The sequence below is a fragment of the Mytilus trossulus genome, unplaced genomic scaffold (genome assembly GCF_036588685.1).
Source record: "Mytilus trossulus isolate FHL-02 unplaced genomic scaffold, PNRI_Mtr1.1.1.hap1 h1tg000138l__unscaffolded, whole genome shotgun sequence".
Taxonomy (NCBI): domain Eukaryota; kingdom Metazoa; phylum Mollusca; class Bivalvia; order Mytilida; family Mytilidae; genus Mytilus; species Mytilus trossulus.
In genome coordinates this window covers 2,716,386-2,741,009 of record NW_026963302.1, presented here as the reverse complement: position 1 = coordinate 2,741,009, position 24,624 = coordinate 2,716,386, and the positions used below count along the sequence as shown (strand labels likewise).

Below are 24,624 nucleotides of genomic sequence, written 5' to 3'. Positions count from 1 at the left end.
TATCTGAATACTCAAAGAGAAAATATAATATGTTGCAATATAAATGTTTTGGAGGACAAATATCATTTTGTTTTATCATGTCCAATGTATAGAATTTTATATTTATTCTACTGTTCTTGGCCACAAGTTAGATATTATTATTAATTAATTAACTTATTTTTGTCATATATTGTATATTTTTGAGTTTGCCATAGCATGTTTGAAAATTCATTAATCTGACTACAGTAATAACGATGCCCATCAGATATATCAATAAACTGATAATGCCCCCAGTTTATCAAATCTCGTATCTAATTAGTCGATAACGCAAAATCACGATCGATCTTGCACATGCGCATTGTTTCCCTGAACTAGTGTATTGACAGGAATGTATTGATTGAAATTATGAAAAGCTAATGGAGATTACTGGTCAATATTATTGTCAGCTAAAACACTTCACAATAAGGGGGAATAACTCAAATTCAAATAAAAAAATTGTGTCTAATTCAAACATATATAAAACAGAGAGAAATTCAACAAAAAAAATAAATTATCTTTACTTTATATTGACTGTAGGTTGCAGAAATAAAGAAAATGAAGATTGGTAATCCATTGGACCGATCAGTAGACCATGGACCACAGAATCATAGAGCCCATCTAGAGAAACTATTAGAGTATTGTGATGCTGGTGTTAAAGAAGGTGCCACACTAGTGTATGGAGGAAAACAATGTGATATGAAAGGTAGGAACATTAACATAGGGTAATTTATATTTAGACATTCTATGTATTTTGGGGTGATATTCCTATTCTAATATATATTGTCAGAAATTTTAGCAACAAAAAACTAAGGTTCCAACTCCTTCAGATAAAAGAGACCTCAAACAATTTGGTCTATTCTATTATGACCCTTTTGGAGACATTGCTTACCATAAAAGTGTCCTTTGCCTTGAATGTTAGTAGAAAAAGCACATTTTGGTATATTTGATCTTGACAACATTAAGAAAACTCTTGAACTAACTATCACAGAAGACTGAGAAGTTTAAAAGTTTAAAACAGCTAGGAAGATTTTTTGAAACTTATTTTTGCTTCTTTTTCAGATCAATTTTTAACTGATCAATATGCTATATTTATGAATAATACACAGCACAATGTTGAGGTGTGATGAAATTTGACTTTTTTTTAACGAGGGAAATTATGTAGATGGACAAAAAGATACTTTCAACAGCTTTGACAGTCATAATTCTTACTGTTTTTAAGCGTCAAATATTACAATATAAAATAAAATACTATTCAGCTGCAATGCTTTCTTATTTGTACTCTGCTCAATAACCTGATTGCCTTCAGGTTTTGATTATTTTATTTTATAATTTCTAGGACTGTTTATGGAACCAACAGTGTTTACAGATGTAGAGGACCACATGTATATAGCTGATGAAGAATCATTTGGACCAGTTATGATTATCTCTAAATTCCAAGATGGGTGAGTAGTAATTTGATGATTTTATATAAAAAAAGGACTTAAAGATAAAGAATGATACTCCTAAAATCTGTGCACTTTTCAAATACTAATAACAAATTCATTGTTTACCTCTTTACCAGAGCAAAAATGATGCTGTAGAAACATATATCTGTTTGCGTACTATGGTGTCTCTTCTTTTCACATGTAACTTGTCTAAAAGATTGCAATGGTTGATTTCACAAGTTTTTATTGTTGATTATTTATAGATATTTATTTAGTTTTGAAGATTTTCGTTTTTTGTTTTTTAGAGTTGTAGAACTTTGTTCACAAAAGTTGATATATTTTTACATTCATATCACTATATGGTAACTGATTTATCATTTCTTATACAAATTAGAAATAAAATAACAAAAATTGCCTAATCCTTTCACTTTTTAAAGTATGCACACTATGAAATAAGGAACACATACAGCAATTCTAAAAACAAATTTGGTCTAGCAAACGTTATAATAAATTACTATTAAGATTATTGAATTGTTAATTATTTTCAGAGATGTAGATGGTGTTATTAAACGTGCCAACAATACAGAATATGGACTGGCCTCTGGTGTATTTACAAAGGACATTAACAAAGCTATGTATGTAGCAGACCAAATAGATGCTGGAACAGTATTTGTCAACACTTACAATAAGACAGATGTAGCAGCACCATTCGGGGGATTTAAACAGTCAGGATTTGGCAAAGATCTCGGTAAGTTTCATGTTTAGAATTGTCAGAAAGCCCTTCAATTAAAGGCTGTAACTGTTTTTTATCAACCCTTCTAAAGGAACTAGAAGTACTTCCCAAATTGAGGAAATTTCTTTTTAGGTATTCCTGGAATATTGAGAAAAGTACCATTTAAACTCTGTAAATTTTTATCTGTCCACTTTAAATTTACCCTTCATGGTTATGTGGATGATAAACTTAAAGGAACTCTGAAATTTTATACAGTGCCCTTAATATCTTGCAGACATATTCTGTAAGTGTACACACGTTTAGGAAATTTGTACTTATTTGTTAAGCATTTTATTAGTGGTTCACCTTTACCTACAAAATTCCACGAATAATAATGAATCCACAATAGCCTATATTCCAGAATGTCTGTGAATATAGATTGATTAGACTTTTTGCTTGTCTTTACACTCATTCAAAACTAAGTTATAAAGGAAAATAGTACTACAAGACCAATGGTATTGATAATAATCTTAATCCCTGTGTAGGGTATAGTTCCTCTTATTAAAGTAATTTTCTTAATGTTGAAATGACTTTTAAACTATGTAAATTATTGTAATTTTGTTGTAGTATAGAGCTTTTGTATAAGCCTGATGAATAATCATTCCATACAAAGCAGATGTACATCATGCCAGGAAACAATTATACTCCCATGTAAGGGATGTAAAGTGTTTAAAAAAGAATTAACTTTTTATACCCCACCCCATTTAGGGGCAATATGTTTTTAAGTCTATGTGTCTGTTTGTTTGTTCGTTCATCAATCTGTCTGTCTTGCTTCAGGTATATTTTAAGTTCTTGGTCCAGGTTGTTTTTTATGAAGTTGAAGTCCAATCAATTTGAAACACATGTTCCCTATGAAATGATTTTTTAATTTAAATGCCAAATAAGAGATTGACCCAATTTCACAGTCCACTGAATATAGAAAATAATAGTGCCCACTTCAGTTTACATTTTTTTGTCAAGGTAGTTTTTGATGAAGTCCAATCAACTTGAAACTTAGTACACAGTCATGTACCTTATGAAATGATCGTTCTAATTTTAATGCCAAGTTAGAGTTTTGTCCCCAATTTTAGGGTCCATTGAACATAGAAAACAATAGTGTTAGTGAGGCATCAGTGAAGTGTACTATGGACACATTCTTAGCAGACTTTGTAGAAATGATGTATTTTATGATGCATATTTCAGTTGTCATTGAGGGAGAAGATGAGAAAATATGGTGTTAAGTTGAATTTAAACTCTGCAAGTTGAAACTTGTTAGAATCTTTGATTATGAACATTCACACTGAGAGCTTCATTTATCACACAGAGAGGTGATATTATCAGTGTTTTTATGCCCCACCTTCGATAGTAGAGGGGCATTATGTTTTCTGGTCTGTGCGTCCGTCCATTTGTCCGTCCGTCTGTCCCGCTCCAGGTTAAAGTTTTTGGTCAAGGTAGTTTTTGATGAAGTTGGAGTCCAATCGACTTCAAACTTAGTACACATATTCCCTATGATATGATCTTTCTAATTTTAATGCCAAATTAGAGTTTTTACCCCAATTTCACGGTCCACTGAACATGGAAAATGATAGTGCGAGTTGGGCATTCGTGTACTGAGGACACATTCTTGTTATGCTGTCATTAAAAAATAGAAATATTTTGGAAACAGGAATTCGATTGCTAAAATGTGATTATCTCCCATACCACCTTAACATTACATGCAAACAGTTTGCATGTAATGTTAAGGTGGTATGGGAGATAATCACATTTTAGCAATTGAATTCCTGTTTCCAATGAAACATATTATTATTTGACAGTGGTCCACCTTATTTCTGTATATCCTGAATGTGAAGATTTAAGCTACCTTCTATTCATTTAGATAATACATTTTGAACTTATTTATGTTTACAAAATGAATTGAGGATTATTTTTGAAAATTGATAATAAGATGACACATCAGAATACAGGTATTTGAACTTAAGTAAGGTGTTTTCTTAGGAACATGTAAAAATGTTGGTCTTGTCTTCCTGTTTTGTTTGCACTCTCACAAGTACAATTCTTGGCAGATTTTAATAATACACATATATCATAGGTTTTTTTTATCAGCAATACCTCATATGAGTTTGAAAATTAGTACCAATGAACTATTTTTTAAAGAGTTATGCTCCTTAGAAACATCAAATATATGAAAAATTGCTTTGTTAGCGCTCTCTTGTGCCAGATATTAATGAAATTTATATACCATATGTTTATGTTGTCAATGTTTTTGACACTTTTGAAATTAAGTTCTGGTCAAATAGTTTTAAAGAGCTATGGCATTGGTTTTTAAATTTATATGACCAGAACTTATTTTGGAACTGGTGTGGCAATTTTATTACAGGAAAGGGATAACAAAACAAAAACAAGTTAAAAATGGTGATTTAGAAACTCGATCTCAATGAAATTACCAAAACTATTTTTGTTTACAAAATAGATATTGTCCTAAATCCCAACTACTCATTAAGGACAAATACTTTCAGTTTAGGACAAGACTGGCAAATATGTCTATTTCCAGACCTTGGCTGCTGTGCCCCTTGGAAATATTTATTTTAACAGAAATGACAATGAATTTGTACTGAATCATTCATTTTACTAAGATATTTATGAAATGTTTTTGGAGTTGTTGATCTTGAATAGATAGAATGTGGGGGACATTGGAACTCTGTTCTTTTATTGTATATATTTTATTAGCTGGATTAAATATAGCCTTAAAATCATTCTGTAATGATTTCAGTTTTCAAAACCCTTGCAATGAAACCACATGAACTTAAGGTTGGCATTCTGTCCCATTTCTTTGTAATTGAAAGGATTGATGTAACTGAAACTTTATACAGTTGCATAGCACTGCTTAAAAGAATACAATCCCATTCTAAAGTGTTAAGGAGGAGAAAAATTAAATTGGCAAGGTTCCAAGAAAAGTTACTGTCATGCAGGCTTCAAGTCATATTTTGAGTTCAAGTTTGGTTTAAAGCATGGACTATAATTCAAGTTCGAGACTTCGAGTTTGAGCAAAATATGAGAAATAAATTCTATCTTTGTTTCAATTTAAACTTCAAGTGTGACTTTACTGATTTTATAAACAGTTATCTCTCTTAAGCCCAGGTTTATAGCTTTAATATTAAGATATTGTAAACTGATGAAATCCTCTTTATGTTAAAATATAAAAACATCAACAAATAAGGTCTTATTAAGGTTACAAGATAATGAAATTATGAACTTATTAAATTACGGTAGTTGAGAAGTAACTAATGTACTTTTGTGCCCATAGACAGGTTTTGGAATAACTTGAACTAAAAACCTACATAATAAAATATGTGGAAGGTGCAGCAATCAGTGTCAGTTATGACACAGCATGTCTTAATACCAGCTAATCAAATTCAATTACATCATGGTATGACTAAGTACCAAAGATGCCAGTGCATCTCATCCCAGAAAGATAAAACACAGACAAATTATCTTAAGACACAATTATCTCTTAAAATAATTCTCTTATACAGTGCAAACCATTATATAAAAGGAGACTTAAAAAAGTAGGTTATATTGACTTCAGCAGAATAATAATGTAAGGATGATACTATCATAGGACTAGTGGTAATTTGCTAAGTAGAAAGATATTGACTTTTGTTGTAAAAGGAAATGGGTTTTTATTAGCCTCAAAAGAATAATAAATTGCTGAAAAGATACGTTTTTTGGTATATAATAACTGCAAAGACTTATCAAAGAGTTTCTTGCAACAATGCACTACAATTGATTGCTTTTGAAATTTTCAGTCTCATATGTGTGAAATTGGCTTAAAATGTTGAAGAAATTGTAGTTGCATTTTTCATCATCGTTAGTATTGATTTTCGCTAAATATTTTCATAAAAAGAGATTTTTTTTGGACTTGGAAAGACAACAGTCTTTGAAATATCGTTTATTGTATAATTGTCATGAAGCATTATAAGCTCAATAATTGCAGTTTTTATGAACTGAAAGTTTGTAGCAGTATACAAATAAAAGTAATTTTTGCTCACTTGGACACCATTTTCCATCATCTTTTAATCATTTCAAAAATCTTTTATTCTTTTAAGCCTTATAAAAACATCCTTGCAGTATGAAGTATAAAAATGTGTCACATGATCAAGCCTGCAAACCATCATGGCTACCAAGACTAAAAATGGAATATAAAATAAAAGTATTATCTTATTAATGGTTTAATATAGTTAAGGAATATCTGTGTAGGACAGACATTCTCAGAATTGACAATATTTTAACCAAAACTGTCACACAGCTTCTTTTATATGAGTTATTGCCCTTATGATGATATTTTACGAAGTTTCTCAATAATTAGATTTATAATTTAAAACTCAAAACAAAGATAAATAGTCTGTTACTTGCAAAAATGAAAGTGGGACATGATCTACAAATCAGTCAACTCTTTACAGAAAATATTGCTCTTGACAAATGTTTTACCCATCTTTTGGTGTTTTTTTTATAGACAATAAAAAGTAAATTTGATTGGTAGAGAGAAATAGCTAATTACAAAAATAATTGTTACCTCTTTTTTTTTACACAAACTAATGTAGATAGAGAGAACAGATGAGCCTCAGGACACAATGTTCTAATCAAAATGTATTAAAAAAAATGCACAAGTTCCTTTTAGCCTCTGCATGGTTTTAATTATTATGTAATGCTAATATTCAGAAAATAAAATGAATTTGAAGCTTGCACTTTAAGCAGTGTCCATATTCTCCACATATGATTTTCTAATTAGGTCAATTTATTGTATAGAAATTCTGAATGATGTAATACTAATTTCGTCAGTATAAGATATGCCCAAAGAAAGCTGCAGATGCTGTTGTCTATGGGTTGACACAAATCCATTATTTTTTTTAACAAGATTAATCATATCACTGTTTAATAAGCTAGGTCAAACAGGAAGGAAGGGTTGATTGATTTAATTTTGTTACTTAAAGAACATTAGAAAATAGTTCATGTATAATTCAAGAAGAAAAAAATATGGAAGAAAAGAAAAAAATTAACAGCTTTGTTTAATTAAAATTTCCAAAATAAAGGTCCCAAAGACACTTGATCTTGATTTCATTGGTTGAGTAATTCAATAATCAGAATGTAACCAAAAAACAATATACATTAACTTATAAATTATTAACAACCTGACCAAAGGGCAGAAAACATCCCAAGTAGGTGGACTTCAGCTGGGTGTAAACTAACAATGTGTTCTAGTTCAGTGAAAATGGACTTCACACTAACACTTGACTGAACTTCCAAACAAATACATGCAATAAAATTTAGAAAAAAAAATTCAGGACTGTTCCGTGGAACCTGGTGTCTGGCCTACTTTATGAATCTTAACTGGAAGAAAAACTAAGTCAATATATATGTACGTACGGAAAACAGGAAATGTATTTTATTAATCTTCTTTCTAGATACTAGCTTTTGATCATAAACAAGCTTCTCTCCAATTTTTGGTAGTCTAAGAAAGTTATTATGATTTTAAAAACTTTAACCACAGAGTGAATGTTATGTTAACCCGCAGAAAAACTAAGTCCATTTATAAGTAAGATATGGAAAAACTGGATTATTTATTTTACAAAATTTACATCTTGATACTATCATATCATCATAAACCAGCTTCTGTCCAAGTTGAGAAATAATCCAGCTGAGGAAAGTTTAAGAAAGTTATTAAAATTTTAAAATCTTTTACCACATGGTGAATGTAATGTTATCTTGTAGAAAAACTAAGCTCTTCTGTTTTATGATAGACTCATCTCGATTTGATACTGACATTGGACCTCTTTACTTAGTTTAAACATATTTATTTATAGTGGATTGGGAAACAAGTTTCGTAATTTATATTAATCCCTTTTCCACTTTGCAGGTGCCAGTGCTGCCTTGCAGCGGCATTAGCCTACTCTTTTTCAAAATCTATAGGGGTCTCTTTAATGTGCAAGAGATGTGGCTCTCTCTTTATACTGGTCAGCCATTTATCGTCCCCTTCCGACGGACTATCATCTTTTCCTCAAGATCATACTTGCAAATGTTACCAAGGGAGAGCCGAAAATTTAGTTCCTGAAATTTTTATCCAATGAGAATTGAACCATGAACCTTTGTGATAGTAGTCCCATGCACTACACCATGGCTCTCTTAAATTTGGCTTCCAAAGTGTTAAGTCTTCAAAAAAAAAGAAGGCACCTGTACTTGTTTAAGTTTACATTGAAAACAGTATCATGAGTTTATTTTGGGATTCATTTCAAAGGTCTTAACAAAATTTCCATTTGCAAAGCTTCAGTAAATGCCAAAATAAATGTTAAATCTTTATTTCAAACAGTCAGACACTACCAGTTACACAATTCTAATTAAGTTTTAAAGTCCTTTTGACATACTTCAGGCTAAACAGTTCAGTTTGAAAATTTAAATTGCTTTGAGATAATTATTGTGGTAATTTCTTATAAATTCTTATTCTCATCACATGGGAAGCTGGTTTTATATATTTGATGAATGTAAATATAAACACGTAGAGAGACATTATCCAATAATGAAAACAAACTCAACACATCACCATATTAAAATTTTATCAAGTTAGACCCAGAAGGATTATAACTTGACAAATATAATGGATTTTTCTTAAAATGCTTTTTATTTTCCATTAAAGAATTGATGAAAGTCTTTTATAGTTTTTGACATAAATGGATTAGATCATTGATCATGTTAAACAAGTACCGAAAACACCAGTTTATACCACTAGGTCACAAGAGACAACGTTCTTTGACGTACAATTGGAAATGACAGCTTATATTCTTGCAAGGTCTATAACTTGTTAAATTGCATATTTGTTAATGTCCGTAGAGACTAGATGCTCTTGTTGCATACAAAATGGATGTTTCATCCTTGAGATTGATTAGAATTTAAAATATTGAGTTGTTTATCCAATTTATTTGTCGACTAAGTGCTTTGAAATTGAACTAGTCATTTTGAAAACAAAAATTTAATTAACAGCTGTACATGAGATTTTAACATGTTTACTTTTATTTTTTACCGAAGATATTGCTTAGGGTATATACTCAGTGATCGGAATTAAAACACGATTCAACGATCAGTTTCTTGAAATTTTCTTTAGGCATATAAGTCTTCCTTTCATTACTACACTTAATGGTATTGATAAAATTTTCTGAGGATCATAGAACAGCTGTTCCAATGTCATGTCGACATTGAATATAGATTTGTGGTCTTTTATCAAGTTTATGGTAGTGGTTCACATAAAAACATGATTAGATGGGATAACAAAATGAATACTTTACAATCTCTAGCTTCTGATTATTTATTATTTTTACTACCTATTTGATATAATGCAAGTCATTCTTGTCTCTTGACTTTTATTTAAATGTATGCCATGGATATGTTTGCATTTTTGTAACTGTAACTGTGTAACCCTCTTAAAATAAAGTATTGGGTATTGTTGTTGATGTTATATAATTTGGATTAGAATCTATTTCAAAAATGTAGTTATGATATGTTTGCATCGTGACTAAGTATTTAACTAGCACATGTAATTTTAAGTAATGCCATATATTGTATAGTAAAAGAGGGACGAAAGATACCAAGGGGACAGTCAAACTCATAAATCTAAAACAAACTGACAATGCCATGGCTAAAAATGAAAAAGACGAACAGAAAAACAATAGTACACATGACACAACATAGAAAACTAAAGAATAAACAACACAAACCCCACAAAAAACTAGGGGTGATCTCAGGTGTTACGGAAGGGTAAGCAGATCCTGCTCCACATGCGGCACCCGTTGTGTTGCTTATGTGATTACAAATCCGGTAAATAGTCTAATTCGGTAGGTCAGATTCATGAAAGAGAAGGGGATTGTAATTACGACGTAAGGAACATATCCGATATCATTTGTGAAACGGTTATTCCATAACGGTCAACCAACTCGTGATGCCGTCCGTAAAATTTGCGAAAGATGATTTCAACTTCACCATTTGGAACTCTTGGTTTAATAGCTTCCTTGTGAGCAGTAACCCTCTATCAAAAAAATCATGATAGGAAATGCAAGCACGGGAATATCGTATCAAGTTTTGTCTTCAACCGACCCTCATTGTCAATTTCTAGATGTAATTCAAGATATGAAGCCGACTTAACTGTATCTGTAGTATCCTTTATCTCCAATTCGATGGGATAGATGCGTTCCACATAGAAACCAAATTTTGAATTGTTTAGTGAAAGAACGTCATCTATATAGCGGAAAGTAGAGTTAAAGGATATTGCTAACTTCTTATCTTTCTTCCTAAGAAGTTCCTGCATGAGGTCAGCCTCATAATATTAAAGAAACAAGTCAGCAAGTAGAGGGGCACAGTTTGTTCCCATTGGGATGCAGACAGTCTGGTGAAAAACACGTCCTCCGAATGTAACAAATATGTTGTCAATCAAGAAAACAAGCATCTTGATAATATCTGTTTCAGAGAATTTTATGTTTGAATCAGAGTGATTCTTTACAAAGTAGGATTTATCCCTCCCTAAGATAATATAGTTTAAACTAAAACAAATAGCTGGAAATGGAAAAAAGCTTTAGGTGATCATTAGAGAACATAGAAAAGAAAACATTTATGAAAATCATTGATGTGCAAAACACTGTCAATGTCTAAGTTACTACAAGGTACATATCAATAACAAAGTCAGTATATGGGCAGCACCATACATGATATCAAGTAAGCATCAAATCTTTTTAGGCCCCAACTACGATAGTAAAGGGGCATTATGTTTTCTGGTCTGTGCATTTGTCTGTTTGTCCGTCTGTTCATCTTTATCGCTTCAGATTAAGGTTTTTGGTCAAAGTAGTTTTTGATGCAGTTGAAGTCCAATAAACTTTAAACTTAGTAAACATGTGCCCTATGATAGGTTCTTTCTAATTTAAATGCCCAGTTAAAGTTTTTACCCCAATTTAATGGTCCACTGAACATGAAAAATGATAGTGCAAGTGAGGCATCCGTGTACCACGGACACATTCTTGTTTTCCCTCATCCTTGTAAGTTTAATATGATCAATACTACATTTAAAATCATCAACCTTTTTGAGCTCACCTGGCCCGAAGGCCCAAAACTACTGGGCCAAATTAAACCAAACTTGGACACAATCATCATTGGGGTATCTAGTTTCAAAAAAGTGTGGTGTGACCCGTCAAACCAATCAAGATGGCTGCCATGGCTAAAAATAGAACATAGGGGTAAAATGCAGTTTTTTGCTTATAACTAAAAAAACAAACCTTTTAGAGCAAATCTTACAAGTGGTAAAATTGTTTATCTAGGCAAGATCTAACTGCCCTGAAATTTTCTGATGAATCCGACAACATGTTGTTGGGTTGCTGCCCCTGAATTGGTAATTTAAGGGAAATTTTGCTGTTTTTGGTTATTATCTTGAATAATATTATAGATAGAGATAAACTGTAAACAGCAATAATGTTCAGCAAAGTAAGATCTACAAATAAGTCAACATAACCAAAATGGTCAGTTGACCCCTTTAGGAGTTATTGCCCTTTATAGTCAATTTTTAACCATTTTTCGTTAATCTTAGTAATCTTTTACAAAAATCTTCTCCTCTGAAACTACCTGGCCAAATCAATCCAAACTTGACCACAATCATCTTGGGGTTATCTAGTTTAAAAAATGTGTGGCTTGACCTGGTCAACCAACCACCATGGCTGCCAGGGCTAAAAATAGAACATAGGGGTAAAATGCAGTTTTTGGCTTATAACTCAAAACCAAAGCATTTAGACCAAATCTGACAAGTGGTAAAATTGTTTATCTAGGCAAGATCTAACTGCCCTGAAATTTTCAGATGAATCCGACAACCTGTTGTTGGGTTGCTGCCCCTGAATTGGTAATTTTAGGGAAATTTTGCTGTTTTTGGTTATTATCTTGAATATTATTATAGATAGAGATATACTGTAACCAGCAATAATGTTCAGCAAAGTAAGATCTACAAATAAATCAACATGACCAAAATGGTCAATGGACCCCTTTAGGAGTTATTGCCCTTTATAGTCAATTTTGAACAATTTTCATGAAATTTGTAAATTTTTACAAATATTTTCCACTGAAACTACTGGGCCAAGTTCAATATAGATAGAAATAATTGTTAGCAGCAAGAATGTTCAGTAAAATAAGATGTACAAACACTTCACCATCACAAAAACATAATTTTGTCATGAATCCATCTACGTCCTTTGTTTAATATTCACATAGACCAAGGTGAGCGACAGAGCCTCTAGTTAATGTTTCCTATTTATATTTTTCAGGTGAAGAAGCCTTACATGAATACATGAAGACCAAAGCTGTAACAGTAGAGTATGGACAGCAGTAAAACAGGTAATCTTAATTCTCACTTTTATATGACATTCTCAGTTTGTTTTAATTTCATTTGATTTTTTTGCTGTCCTTTTTATTTTGTATTTTGTATAACTCTTAAAACATTATCTTAGTAATATTGTTTGCCTTATATTACTGGAGAATAAAGGCCTTTTCCCCTGGAGAAGTATCCCAATTTGAAAAAAATGGCTTTAAATTATTCCCAAAAAGAACTTTTTTCCCAAACAATGCAGTCTCAGAATTAATTCTGCATGAATACAAACTGAAAAAAACCACTCATTTACATATTTTTCTTACCTAAAATTACTTTACGTGCACATTTGAGGGCCTATTTATGTATCATCACTCACAAAATGGGGTCTTATTTTTAAGCAGGGTTTGACTCTTGGAAATAAATCTGTAAATTGAAGTTTCAGTCAAATTCATGGTTTATTTTAAATTTCCCAATTTGATGAAAATGGCACATATATTCCCAATTAAAAAGGGTAGAGGTAGTTTTGAAAAAAGCCAACAATATCACTGTATAATAATCTATTTGAGATTTTGAATTTGATAGCTTCCATCCTATATTGATATAAAGTGTAAATGGTTTTTCCCATAACATAATCAAATTCACTATGTTGCTATCTATTATGTTATGTGCACTGATGTTGTTTCTTGGGAAATTAATTTAAATTTAAATTGAAGCTCTTCAAATTAAATGTATTGAACTTTTTTAAACTAAAAGCTTTCAACAAATATTAGGATCTGTGTTATTGGAAATTGGGTGATAACATAATAAACATAATTTTTAAAAAGAGGTTTATGTTAACTTGCATGACTGATAAGACAAGTTTGAACAATGTTATATTTTCTATTATATAGTTTCTGTTTTCTCTTTTCAGATCTATTTTCAGTGACAAAAGTCTTTCATCATTTGGTTGAAACAGACATGGCAGACGCCACTGTTGATACTATAAATAGAAATAGTTTTCACACCACCTGTCTCTGAGGACAATTATCATTGTTTAATATTTCATATACACTCCTTCAAAGACAGACAGAAAAATAATAATATATTCAGATGTGTCTCAAGTTAACTTCTGGACATTATAGGGTTTAACAATCATCTGGGCATTGTTTATTTATGGAGCTGTTTATTTTTGTTCTAGTCTGGTTTACTACAGCTGAAATATACAACAAAGTGAAATTGATATTTATCAGTATGATAGCTGTTAGATAATCCAATTATTAAAGCTTTCAAGGAATTATGAAGATAATTTCACAAATTTTTAAAATTGGAATTGAATTTGTTTGTGTGAAAAGAAATTATGGTATCTTACATTTAATCAGGCTGATATTTTAAATGTTAGGGTTGATACATGTACTTTAGTTTAGATTTCAGTTTTAGTATTCATTAGTATTTTGCATGTAGACAAATTTTTCATAGCTAAATCATTTCAAAACAAATCAAAATTTGATGGTGTGAAATTGAATTTCATGTTGTTGGACCATTTTCAGTAGAGTTATGACTTTCAAATTCATGTTTTTCTTCTAATTTTATGATCCACATTTCCCATAGTTGATGTACTTGTAGTTGATGTACTTTACACATTGGATTTCTCTTAATCTGCATAACCAAAATGTCAAATAAAATACTTAAAGATAAAAAGTGATGTTATTTGCTTTTCTTTTCTTGTCTACGAGTTATATTATATAAAATTGAAAAAAGGACTTTGTTCTTGTTTTTCATCGATGTAATGTGTTTAATTAAAATTTTAACTATATGAAGCAAGCTGATTTAATTTTGCTTACATTTAAGGTGATTTGTATTGGCAGAAGGGGCTTTAGCTTATAAAAGAATTTGAAAATTTGTATGATGGATTTCAGTGAATTATTTAGGTTATGTATATCAGAATCGAGTTAAAAGTTAATGATTTATTATGATGAATTGTTATGTTCAGAGGCAGCTAAGTATTTGCAGATTTTAGTTGTAACTTATACATTTTGTGCAACAAATTTTGATAATCCACATATGATGACTGTAATAATGTCAGGTTGTTTTTGTATTCAGATTTAACAAAAAACAAAATAGTTCAATATATTTTGTTTTAAATCAAGTTACAAATTGTTTCAGGTTTCTTTCTTTTTTGGTGTTAGAAAAGGTCACATGTAACAAAAAGATCAGCTTTTAAAATAGTAAATCTAAGCTAATTTAATAAGACACAGTTAATTGTTTAGTAAATTACAAATTATTTTTAAATATAGAAACTAGAATTTACATTATCCATTTATGTATAAAATGTATGTATATAGCCAGAAGGTTAGTAGATTTTTGTATTGAACGACTGTATTGTAACTCTTGAGTTCATTCCTTAGTGGCTTCATTTGTAGTTGTATCTGAATCAATCTATCTTTTGACTAAAGAATTTGATAGCATGAGACTCATTTCAGTTAGGTTCAATTTCAAAAGGTTTCCAACAAAATGATGTTTATAATAGAAGATGCTGTTCTCAATTTTGTGATAAAAAATAGTAATTTGATATTATTATTGACTAACTATATCAAAATAGATGTCGGATATTATAAGATGTCTATAAAGTACAAATTGTATGAATTCTTGGTGTTTTTATTTTTACATAATCTAAATATTGTGAATAAATGGTAAAAATGACTTCCTTTTTTAAAATACAAGTGCACTGAACAATTATGCATTTCAATCCCAAATAAAAATTAAATAAAAGGCTACTTTTTTTTTTAGAATTAAGGATATTCATTATGTTTCATATACATTTTTAAGTACTTTGTTTAGGAATAAACAAAGATATAAGTTCATCATTAAAATTCTAAAGAATAATCATAAATTGATTATTGAAAGTTTTATTTTATATTATACCTTTATAGTTTTTGATTGTTTTAATTTTATTTCATGGTTTTGAGTGTTTAAAGTTTTTGGGGTCTTGTGATATCATTGTTTATAGATCACTGATTTTTCCTTTCTTCTATATGCTTCAAATATTTGTCACTGGATGTAAATTAATCAATATATCAAATACTAATTGTTTCTGACTTATTGTGTTAGGGATTATGAATTTCAAATGAAGAGTGACATGTTGATATGAAAAATGTTATACTATAAACAAAAGAAATATATATATTAAAAAAATGTATTGAGGAAAAGGGAAGACATCATTTAAATTGATGATTATTATACTGAATTGAAACAGTTTGAATTGTTGATCGTATAAACAATTTTGTGCTTGGCATGCACTTTATGTATTTGTCAGAAACTCCATGTTGATTTGATTGTTTAGATTGATGATGAACAGAATTTTAGAAAATTAAGATTAAAATTTGACCAAGCGATTTAGTATTTATATTCTCTAAAGGGTTGATGAGCTGTCTAGATTATGTAACTAGAAAATGATAAATCTTTTAAGAGTGGTTAGGGAAATGAATGAACTTTTATGTTGTGTCTGAGTAAATGTAATATTGTATTCAGATTGATATCTTAATATTGTGATATAAATTACAGTGCTTATTTGAAAGGCTTTGTAATACTAATTTCATAATACAAATTTGCCAAAATATTTTTCAGCAATATAATTGCAGCATTGATGCATTTCTTTAAAGTAATCATCTGGGGAAAATGTTATGGTATTTTTGGGAAAATAATGTTAATATGAAGCAAAATTTTACAGTGTGCAAAAAAATTGCTAAAGTTCCCCCCAGTTGATCAGTTTGAGGAGATTCCTTTGAAAAATTGTTTTAGGAATTGTTATTGGTTGAATGAAAAAACATTCCAAATATGCACTGTAAGCTGTCTATATGTATCTAAATAGAACATCAGTCTATTATTTCTATACATAAATGTTTTAGGTACAGACTTATCATATCATTATGTTTGATAATGATGTTCCATTTTTTAGTGCCAAACTACTAGTCCATTTTTATATATATAAAAGGTGTCCATCCACGTGACAGTCCTTATTGTAAGGGCATGACTTTTAGTTTGGATGAGTTTTATAATCATTACATGTCAACTAGTTTACAGGAGTTATATCCACTGGGAATACAAACATAGCATTTTCAAGACTTCATGCTTACATATCTTTATGAACACAAGTTCTTGGTCTAAGACAATTTTTGAAACTTTTGGACAGTGTTTTCTCATTAGTTTCTTAATGGAATTATGTTTATCACTATTATTTAAATTTGAATATGCACTAGTACTGGATTTAAATCATACATATCTATTGTGTGTTTTTCTTAACATATTTTATTTGAGTTTTACTTTTGAAATGTGTTTTATTCTAACAATAACAGCTGTTAAGAAGGTGACAGAAACTTTTGATGTCAGAAATTTATAGAATGCCTATATGACAAATTGTAATGATTTGTTTTGATATAAACAGTTTTGAGAGATCGATTGTTAAAGTTGTTAAATATTAATCTGAATAAAGATTATGTCAGTTTTAGTTTATATCAGTTTTGTTTGCCAACCCTTATCACTAATTGTATGTTTAAAAAAAAGTACAAAGTTAAAAAATAGGTTGCACTTTGTAAATGTATCTGATTTACAAACCACACTTCTTTTGTGGAAATATATAATGTTTGTAGATAATATTTTCATTAACCTTCTGGTTCACAGATACATTCTCCATGTTTCATATCATAGAGACACAACTTGGGAATTTTACCAGTATGAATACTGTTGGAAAGCAGACAAGTTAGAACACTCAAATTAAAAGGAGGGGTTGTTCAAAATTTTAGTAAGAGTTTAAACTCTTAGAAGTTAAAGTCATATAAATGTTTAAAATATGCTGCACATCCCCATGTTTTGACATGTGCAAATTGATACCAGGATTGAAATTTTGTATTGGTCGCAAACATGTGTTTCATTAACAAAAGACTCATCAGTGACGCTCAAATAAATTAATTAAGAATTAGAAAATATTATGTAGTTTATGACACTTTTAGTCGACTTATTATTTAACAAGTTATAGGCCAGTTCAGGGATACTGTTTTCTGACAAATCTGTCGTGAGACTTCCATCACCATGTGACAAAAAAGTATGCAACAAGTGTTGAGCAAAACGGGTGAAAAGATTTATTTTAAACAAAATATTTGGGAAATTAAAATCTAAAAGGATGGTCACCCTCCCTCAGTCATACGGCAATCGCAATTCTGTTCTTACAGAACATTAATTATTTCTATACTGCCCTACAGAATGACTTTTATGAAAGTGCTGGAAACTTATGATAGAGCAGGGATACAGGCGCACCTTCTATATGGCAAATGACGTCACAAAGGCGTTCGAAATTGACTATCTTTTCCGGTGAACCTATTGATCAAAGCAGACCAATACAAAGAAATAATATGCATTCGATGACTTACTAAAGTCACATCTGGGTGCTTCATACCTGGTATTCTATCTGTCTTATTTTCATTGTCGATGACCTCATTTTTATGTGACTGGTCGATTTACTATTGTATTTTTTTTTATTCATGTGTATTTCTCACTTATTAAAAGTAACAGGAAACCTATATTATATATATGGGTTCCTTGCTATTTCTAAACGTCCGTCAGACTTGACCTCCACCTAGGTTTACTTGATTGGTAATATATGACAAGTTTTAGACGAAACGCGCGTCTTGCGTATTAAACAATAAGCATGATACCTTTGATAACTATTAAGTTGTCAAGTCCGTATCTAAGATACAATAAGCAAAAGGTAAAAAAATGTGTAAATGTTTGATAATGACCTCATTGTATGTGGCTTTGTATGCATATCAAGTATAATAGGCAGTAGACCAACTATATTTGGTGCATGGAATGATTGCATAATAAACAAGAAAGGGACAAAAGATACCAGAGGGACAGTCAATCTCATAGATCGAAAATAAACTTATGGCGACATGGCTAAAAATAAAAAGACAAACAGACAAATAATAGTACAGAAGACATGTGAAGCAGGATCCGCTTACCCTTTCGGAGCACCTGAGATCACCCTCAGTTTTTGGTGGGGTCTGTGTGGCTAAGTCTTTAGTTTTCTTTGTTTTGTCTTCTTCATGGTTCAATTCTGATACAATAATGCCAGTAGCTGAATGATCACTGCGTACTTCCTCACTTTCGGTAACAATGCTGCCAAATGGCACAGAGTTTATAACTATTTCAGAAAACAATATAGCTATTGATGTCTGATATTATTGTCAATGTGAATACGTATGTTCCATTTTTTGTAGTGCTGAACACTCCAGTATGTTTGCTATAAGATAACCCAAGATTTGTCTTTACCATGTCAAAAATCAGAGTCTGAAGCCGTCCGGGATTTGCTTCATCTGTTTTCATGAAGGCAGTGTCTGCGCGTACCCGCATGCGGGTACGAATAGTCAAATTGCCGTTCTAGGCTGCGCGTACCCACATCCGGTTTTCTAATAAAATGCCATCGAATCGGGAATGAAACGTGAAATATATACGAAAATTATCGATAATATAGGGATTTCGTGTAGGAGTGAAGAATATGAAAAAATAATATTTTCAAATAGTATTTATTTAATAATGATACATAATAAACATTGCAAAATTAAATGCACAATGATGGAAAATGAAACTGTACAGTCCCTGAAAAGAAAAAAGTAAAAGAAAACTACTAAAATAAAAGCTTGAGTTTATAAAATTAAGGAAGCAAGTAATAATATCAATTTAAACCAATTATAAAAGATTCATGTAACTAATTAAGATTTGGAACAAATTTTACATATCAAATATGATTGTTTTGGCACAGCTCTTAACCCGGCTGCACATTTCAAATGTTTCCAGCCTACGTTCACGTTTCATTATTTATTATTACTTGCTTCTTTAAATTTGAATTTTTATAAACTCAAGCTATAATTTTAGTAGTTTATATATTTTAAAATTTTAGTTTCTGTTTTTCTTTTACAGGGACTGAACAGTTTTATTTTCCATCATTGTGCATTTAATTTTGCAATGTTTATTATGTATCATTATTTAATAAATACAATTTGAAAATATTATTAATTTTCGTACTCTTCACTCGTTCTACACGTTTTATTCCCATATTATCGATAATTTCCGTAGATATTTCAAGTTTTATACCCGATCCGATGGCATTTTATTAGAAAACCGAATGTGGGTACGCGCAGCCTAGAACGGCAATTTGACTATTCGTACCCACATGCGGGTACGCGCAGACACTGCCTTTCATGAAAGTATAGAAAGCTACTGTTTTGGCAGAGTCTGTTTCTGCAAAATATGTTTTAAGCACGATTTAGTTTCTTTACAGAGTAACATAGATACGCAAAATATATTTTTTACTGACCATTCAATTACCTTTTCATACAGTTGAATATCAGTTTGACAAAAATATGATATCATCGAATCAACGTTTGCAATATATACACATATTAATACAACTTGAACTGACAAAAAACAGCGCTGGAACGTTTACAAATTTTCATAAATATTTGGACATTATAAAAGAATCATTACAAGAAACTTTGAATAATTGCTCATAATTACGCAGCAGGAACACACCATCTAATTGTGCATAAATAAAAACACATGTCATGTGCAAGAAATAGAAATTACTGAACAAAAACGGAAGTGCAGTTGGCATCATATTTTATATTTTTTAAAACCTTCGTGAAAGTGTTCTTCTGAAACTTTCAGATTAAATTAGATATTGTACGAAGTAGTTTACTTAATTCATCATTTCAGTCATTTATAATGTTTGACCATTCTTTAGTTGTCTAAGTATAAATGTATATCCAAGCTAAGTCATGGAAATATTCTATGTCTCAAGTTGCAAAACATTACTGATAAATCTTCGAGAGTTTACTTAGTTCATCATTTCAGTCATTTATAATGTAGTATTAATTTTGGAACGTTGTTATATGTTTGAATTTTCAATAATGTGGTCATTTTTACAAATTTCCTGTTAAAAAAATTTAGATTATTTCGAAAAAGTAACTTTTTGGAAATTTTGGACCCCAATGCTCTTCAACTGAAATTGTTTGGCTTTATAAATATTTTGATATGAGCGTCACTGATAGTGTTATGTAGACGAAACGCGTGTCTGGCGTACTAAATTATAATCCTGGTACCTTTGATAACTATTATCGATATCAGTTATGATGGTTTGTATTGAATGAGATAAATGAATGCAATCAGTTTTCAACAACATAAAGAAATATAGAGAGTATTGTACACAAAACGATTCACATTATGTAATATCAGAGCCAAGGTTGGTACAGGGGATGAATGATTTTCACCATGAGATTTTGGGTAAAATAACCCTTACCCCCATTATTTTACCAATTCATGAAAATCAGCACCCAAAAATAAATTATATATACTACATGGGTGATTTCCTTGGCAAGCTGTTTTGCTATTTATTCTAATTCAAGATATCTCATCAAATTAATAAGATATCTCATATAATTTTCTTTAGAAGATTATATAAGATATTGTTATGTGGTGAAATATTCGTCCCAATACGTCAACGGTTACACCCCAATCAACACAAATATTAATGTCACTAAAATATATGCAACATGCAAAGAATCTATATTTATGATCTTTCCAATTAACCATGTTGGTTGATAGTATATACTCTAATCTTGTTATGTCCGACCCAAGCAAAGCTTATTTGTTTAATAAAATCCATGACAAGACATTTATAAATTAGCCTAACTGATATTTACTTACAAGTGCAATATTTTCAAGACCTTTATATAATTAAGATGATAAATTTGACAGCTATATTGATATAAGAGACTTAAAGAACACATGTTTTCCCATTTTTCTTAATTGTTTACACAGTGTTCAATATTAAACATCGGTTGATCCGTTATTGAAATTCAGAATTTACGTATAAAAGGTATTTGCAAGTCCCGTTCATATTCAGTTACTTATGCTGTATGAAATTTAAGCAATGCTTTATTTTGTTTACGTATTGTGTGTTTTTAGTCAACTTAGTGTAAATGCTTTTCTCTTGCAACCCGACCATACTTCTAGTTTAAATACCAGCAAACAGCAATGTATATCTCTACAGGAGTTTATGGCGGAAAAGAAAGAAGTAAAACATCGAATGGACCAAATGGAACTCGAAAATGAAAAAAAACTCTTGACATATTAACGAAACAACTACATGACAGATTTTCCGGTCTTGAAGATAAAATTAAACAAACTTCAAAACAAAATGAGACACTACAAAAGACAACTATATTGGAAAATGAATTCCGTAGTATAAAGGAAAACTATACGTTTCTAAAACGGACCCATGAGGTACTACAAGAACGATTTAATTTACAGGAGTCAGAAATTACAACGTTAAGAAACAAATCCGTGGCTTTAGAAAAAAAGGTATCTGTCATTGAACATTTAAAATCTATTAATCAATCATTAAATTTGCATAATGTGCAAAATGAAGTACAAGAACTCAAGCAAACGACAAGCCTTTTGACAAACAACCAGAACGCAAGAAACCAAGACTTTCTTGCATTGTATAATATGACTCTCACGTCGGACAAGAACGTACAAGAACAGTTCTTTCAACTTGAGAGACACCAAAATCTGACATTTGGAAACGTTATTTCGCAAATAAAAAATAATTCAAAACAGATGGACAACCAACTGGACATGTTGACTCATAATATAAATGCATCTCTGACAACAGCATTTATAAATATGAACATGCTGAGAAGTCAAATTGGAGATAATAGTAAGAAAGGTAATTATGATAAAAATATAACATAAACCTTACAAATAACATGATATTCACTAAAGTCATCTGCAAATTTTTTTTGTTATTTTTTTGTCAGTGATAATGTTAAAAATATAGTACAGGCCAATTTAGAGCTACTTTAAAAAAAAAAAGAAAAAAGAAGACAAATCATCCAGTTAAAAGAGTAACAAAGACTTTTTGAAAAGCTATAGATGAAATTGTACGAATAAGAGAACAATAAAGGTTGCATCCAAACACACATGCTCCGTCTGGTAGGCCATTTAACATCTTTTATAAAGCATTTTTATGATTTGAATTGTTGATTTGCATTTGATGTAGATTATTTATTCTTTATTTCAGTTGCTTTAACAGCTTGTACCGTAAGCACTAAGGTTATTAACGGAGCTGTACAATTTCCCCAAATTTACACAAGTGTAGGAATTACAAACCAAGCAACATTTCTGTCCACTGGAAAGTTCGTCTTTGATATTCCGGGATTGTATTACATATCATCCTATATAAGAACACATGAAAACGGATTTATGTATTATCTAATGAAGAATGACGTACTTATATCTAAATCCGCAACAACAAGTTGGCCAGGAAGTATTGGTTACTCAACAAGCGTAATAACAGCAGCAGTCGACGTACAAAGCAACGATGAATTGTATTTAAAGACCCTCAGTTCCAATGAAATTGACGGCACATATTCGTGTATAACAGTTATAAAAGTAAAGTGAACCTATATTAGAAGAATATCATTGGAATTATGTTAACCTGAACAAGGTACAGAAGCGTAATAAAATATACTTGATAGAAATAATTAAAATAAAAAGAATATTCTCATGTTTTTTTTTACATATCTTACTATTTACAATTACACTGTGTCTAAACCACACCAACAAAAAATGTTTGAACTCGATGGTATCTAATATCCGGTACGGTATTATACCCCTTATTAGCGGGAAGTTAGGTTTGCGCGAATTTTTCCTACGTTTGCGCGAGTAGATTGGATAACCTATAAAGATAACCATCCTGTTGTGCAAGAAATATCATTTATCAAATGTGCTTGTTCAGTTGTTAAGACCGTAAACTGTATTTTCAAGTTTGATCACTTAAATTTACATAGTTCATATACAAAACCTGTAGAGAACTTAAATCTCAATTTGCGTTATAACCTTCATTCCTATAAATCTCGCAGTTAAGATATTTAAAAAAAAGCCAAAATTTTATTTTTTTAGTTTAAATAAAGTAGGAATTCAAGTGTTTACAGATTCAAATAAATGATAAGCTGTTCTCTTAAAAAATCCTATTCTAAAGAGCCACTAGACTTCTTTTAAACGCCAAAGTTCAATTATGTTGTGCAATTATGCATTTTACTTCTTTCACAAAACAGGGTTTTACCTCGAGAAATATAGGATAAAACCGGGTTGTACACATTTTCCAAACCGGCCTTATTATTTTGATTATAGAAAGAAATTTGTAGAGTAGTTGAGTTAAATTGAATTCTGTTGTCCTTTTTGAATTCTTTAGATCTCTTTACAATACTAAATAATTACATTAGATTTATATTTTATTAAATACGTTATTCTGATTGGCTAACTGCACATTACGTGTTATTCCTTCAGCAATTGCATTACTCTATAAAACTTATCATTCATGATAACACGTGTTCCCACAATAAAGTGCACAGGTGAATTAAATTAAAAAGAATATCAAATTTGTGTTTTCATGATCCCAGCTAAAAAAAATAATTATAAGTTTTGAGTGCTCCTTTTTGCAGTGCCTTTTTGTAACTTCATATGGTTGTAAAAGCGTTGACCGTGCGCACATTTCCCGCGCTTCATACAAAATGTACTTCGGTCAACGCTTTTACACGCCAATGAAGTTAAACAGAAAATCATCAATTATTAAGTGTATTCAATATACTCTTAACTAGAGGCGAGCACGAGATCGCCGACACTATAATCTTCTCCTAGCATTTCTTATGTGATATCAAATTCGAAAGCCAATTGATTTTGAAAATTCTGCCAAAACCAAGACAATACTATTCTTAATAATTTCAGATTGGTGAATGATTCTTATAAAACAAGAGATTGTGGGCGATACCCCCGTGGGCTTGTACCACCTCAAATGGCAAACGAGAGAAGATGTCGAAAGGAATTATTTGCATGCAGAATTAAAAGTGATACCGGTATTCATAAGTCATACTAATGTAAAATATGATCAGCTAGACTAAACCTTAATCTGATATGTCTCTCCATAAACTCCTATACTTCTTCAATGGAAACAC

General features: G+C 30.7%; 1 protein-coding gene across 2 annotated transcripts in view; it reads left to right on the top strand.

The window, feature by feature from the left end:
• Positions 1 to 17,060, top strand: part of LOC134700384 (mitochondrial 10-formyltetrahydrofolate dehydrogenase-like) — a 37,745-nt gene extending 20,685 nt beyond the window's left edge. For both annotated transcript variants that reach the window (XM_063561768.1, XM_063561767.1), the window contains exons 20-24: positions 556 to 721; positions 1,355 to 1,460; positions 1,991 to 2,190; positions 12,534 to 12,603; positions 13,488 to 17,060. In XM_063561768.1, the coding sequence (XP_063417838.1) occupies positions 556 to 721; positions 1,355 to 1,460; positions 1,991 to 2,190; positions 12,534 to 12,598 (537 nt within the window). In that variant the 3' untranslated portion in view covers positions 12,599 to 12,603; positions 13,488 to 17,060. The remainder of the gene's footprint in view (positions 1 to 555; positions 722 to 1,354; positions 1,461 to 1,990; positions 2,191 to 12,533; positions 12,604 to 13,487) is intronic.
• Positions 17,061 to 24,624: the final 7,564 nt, after the last annotated feature.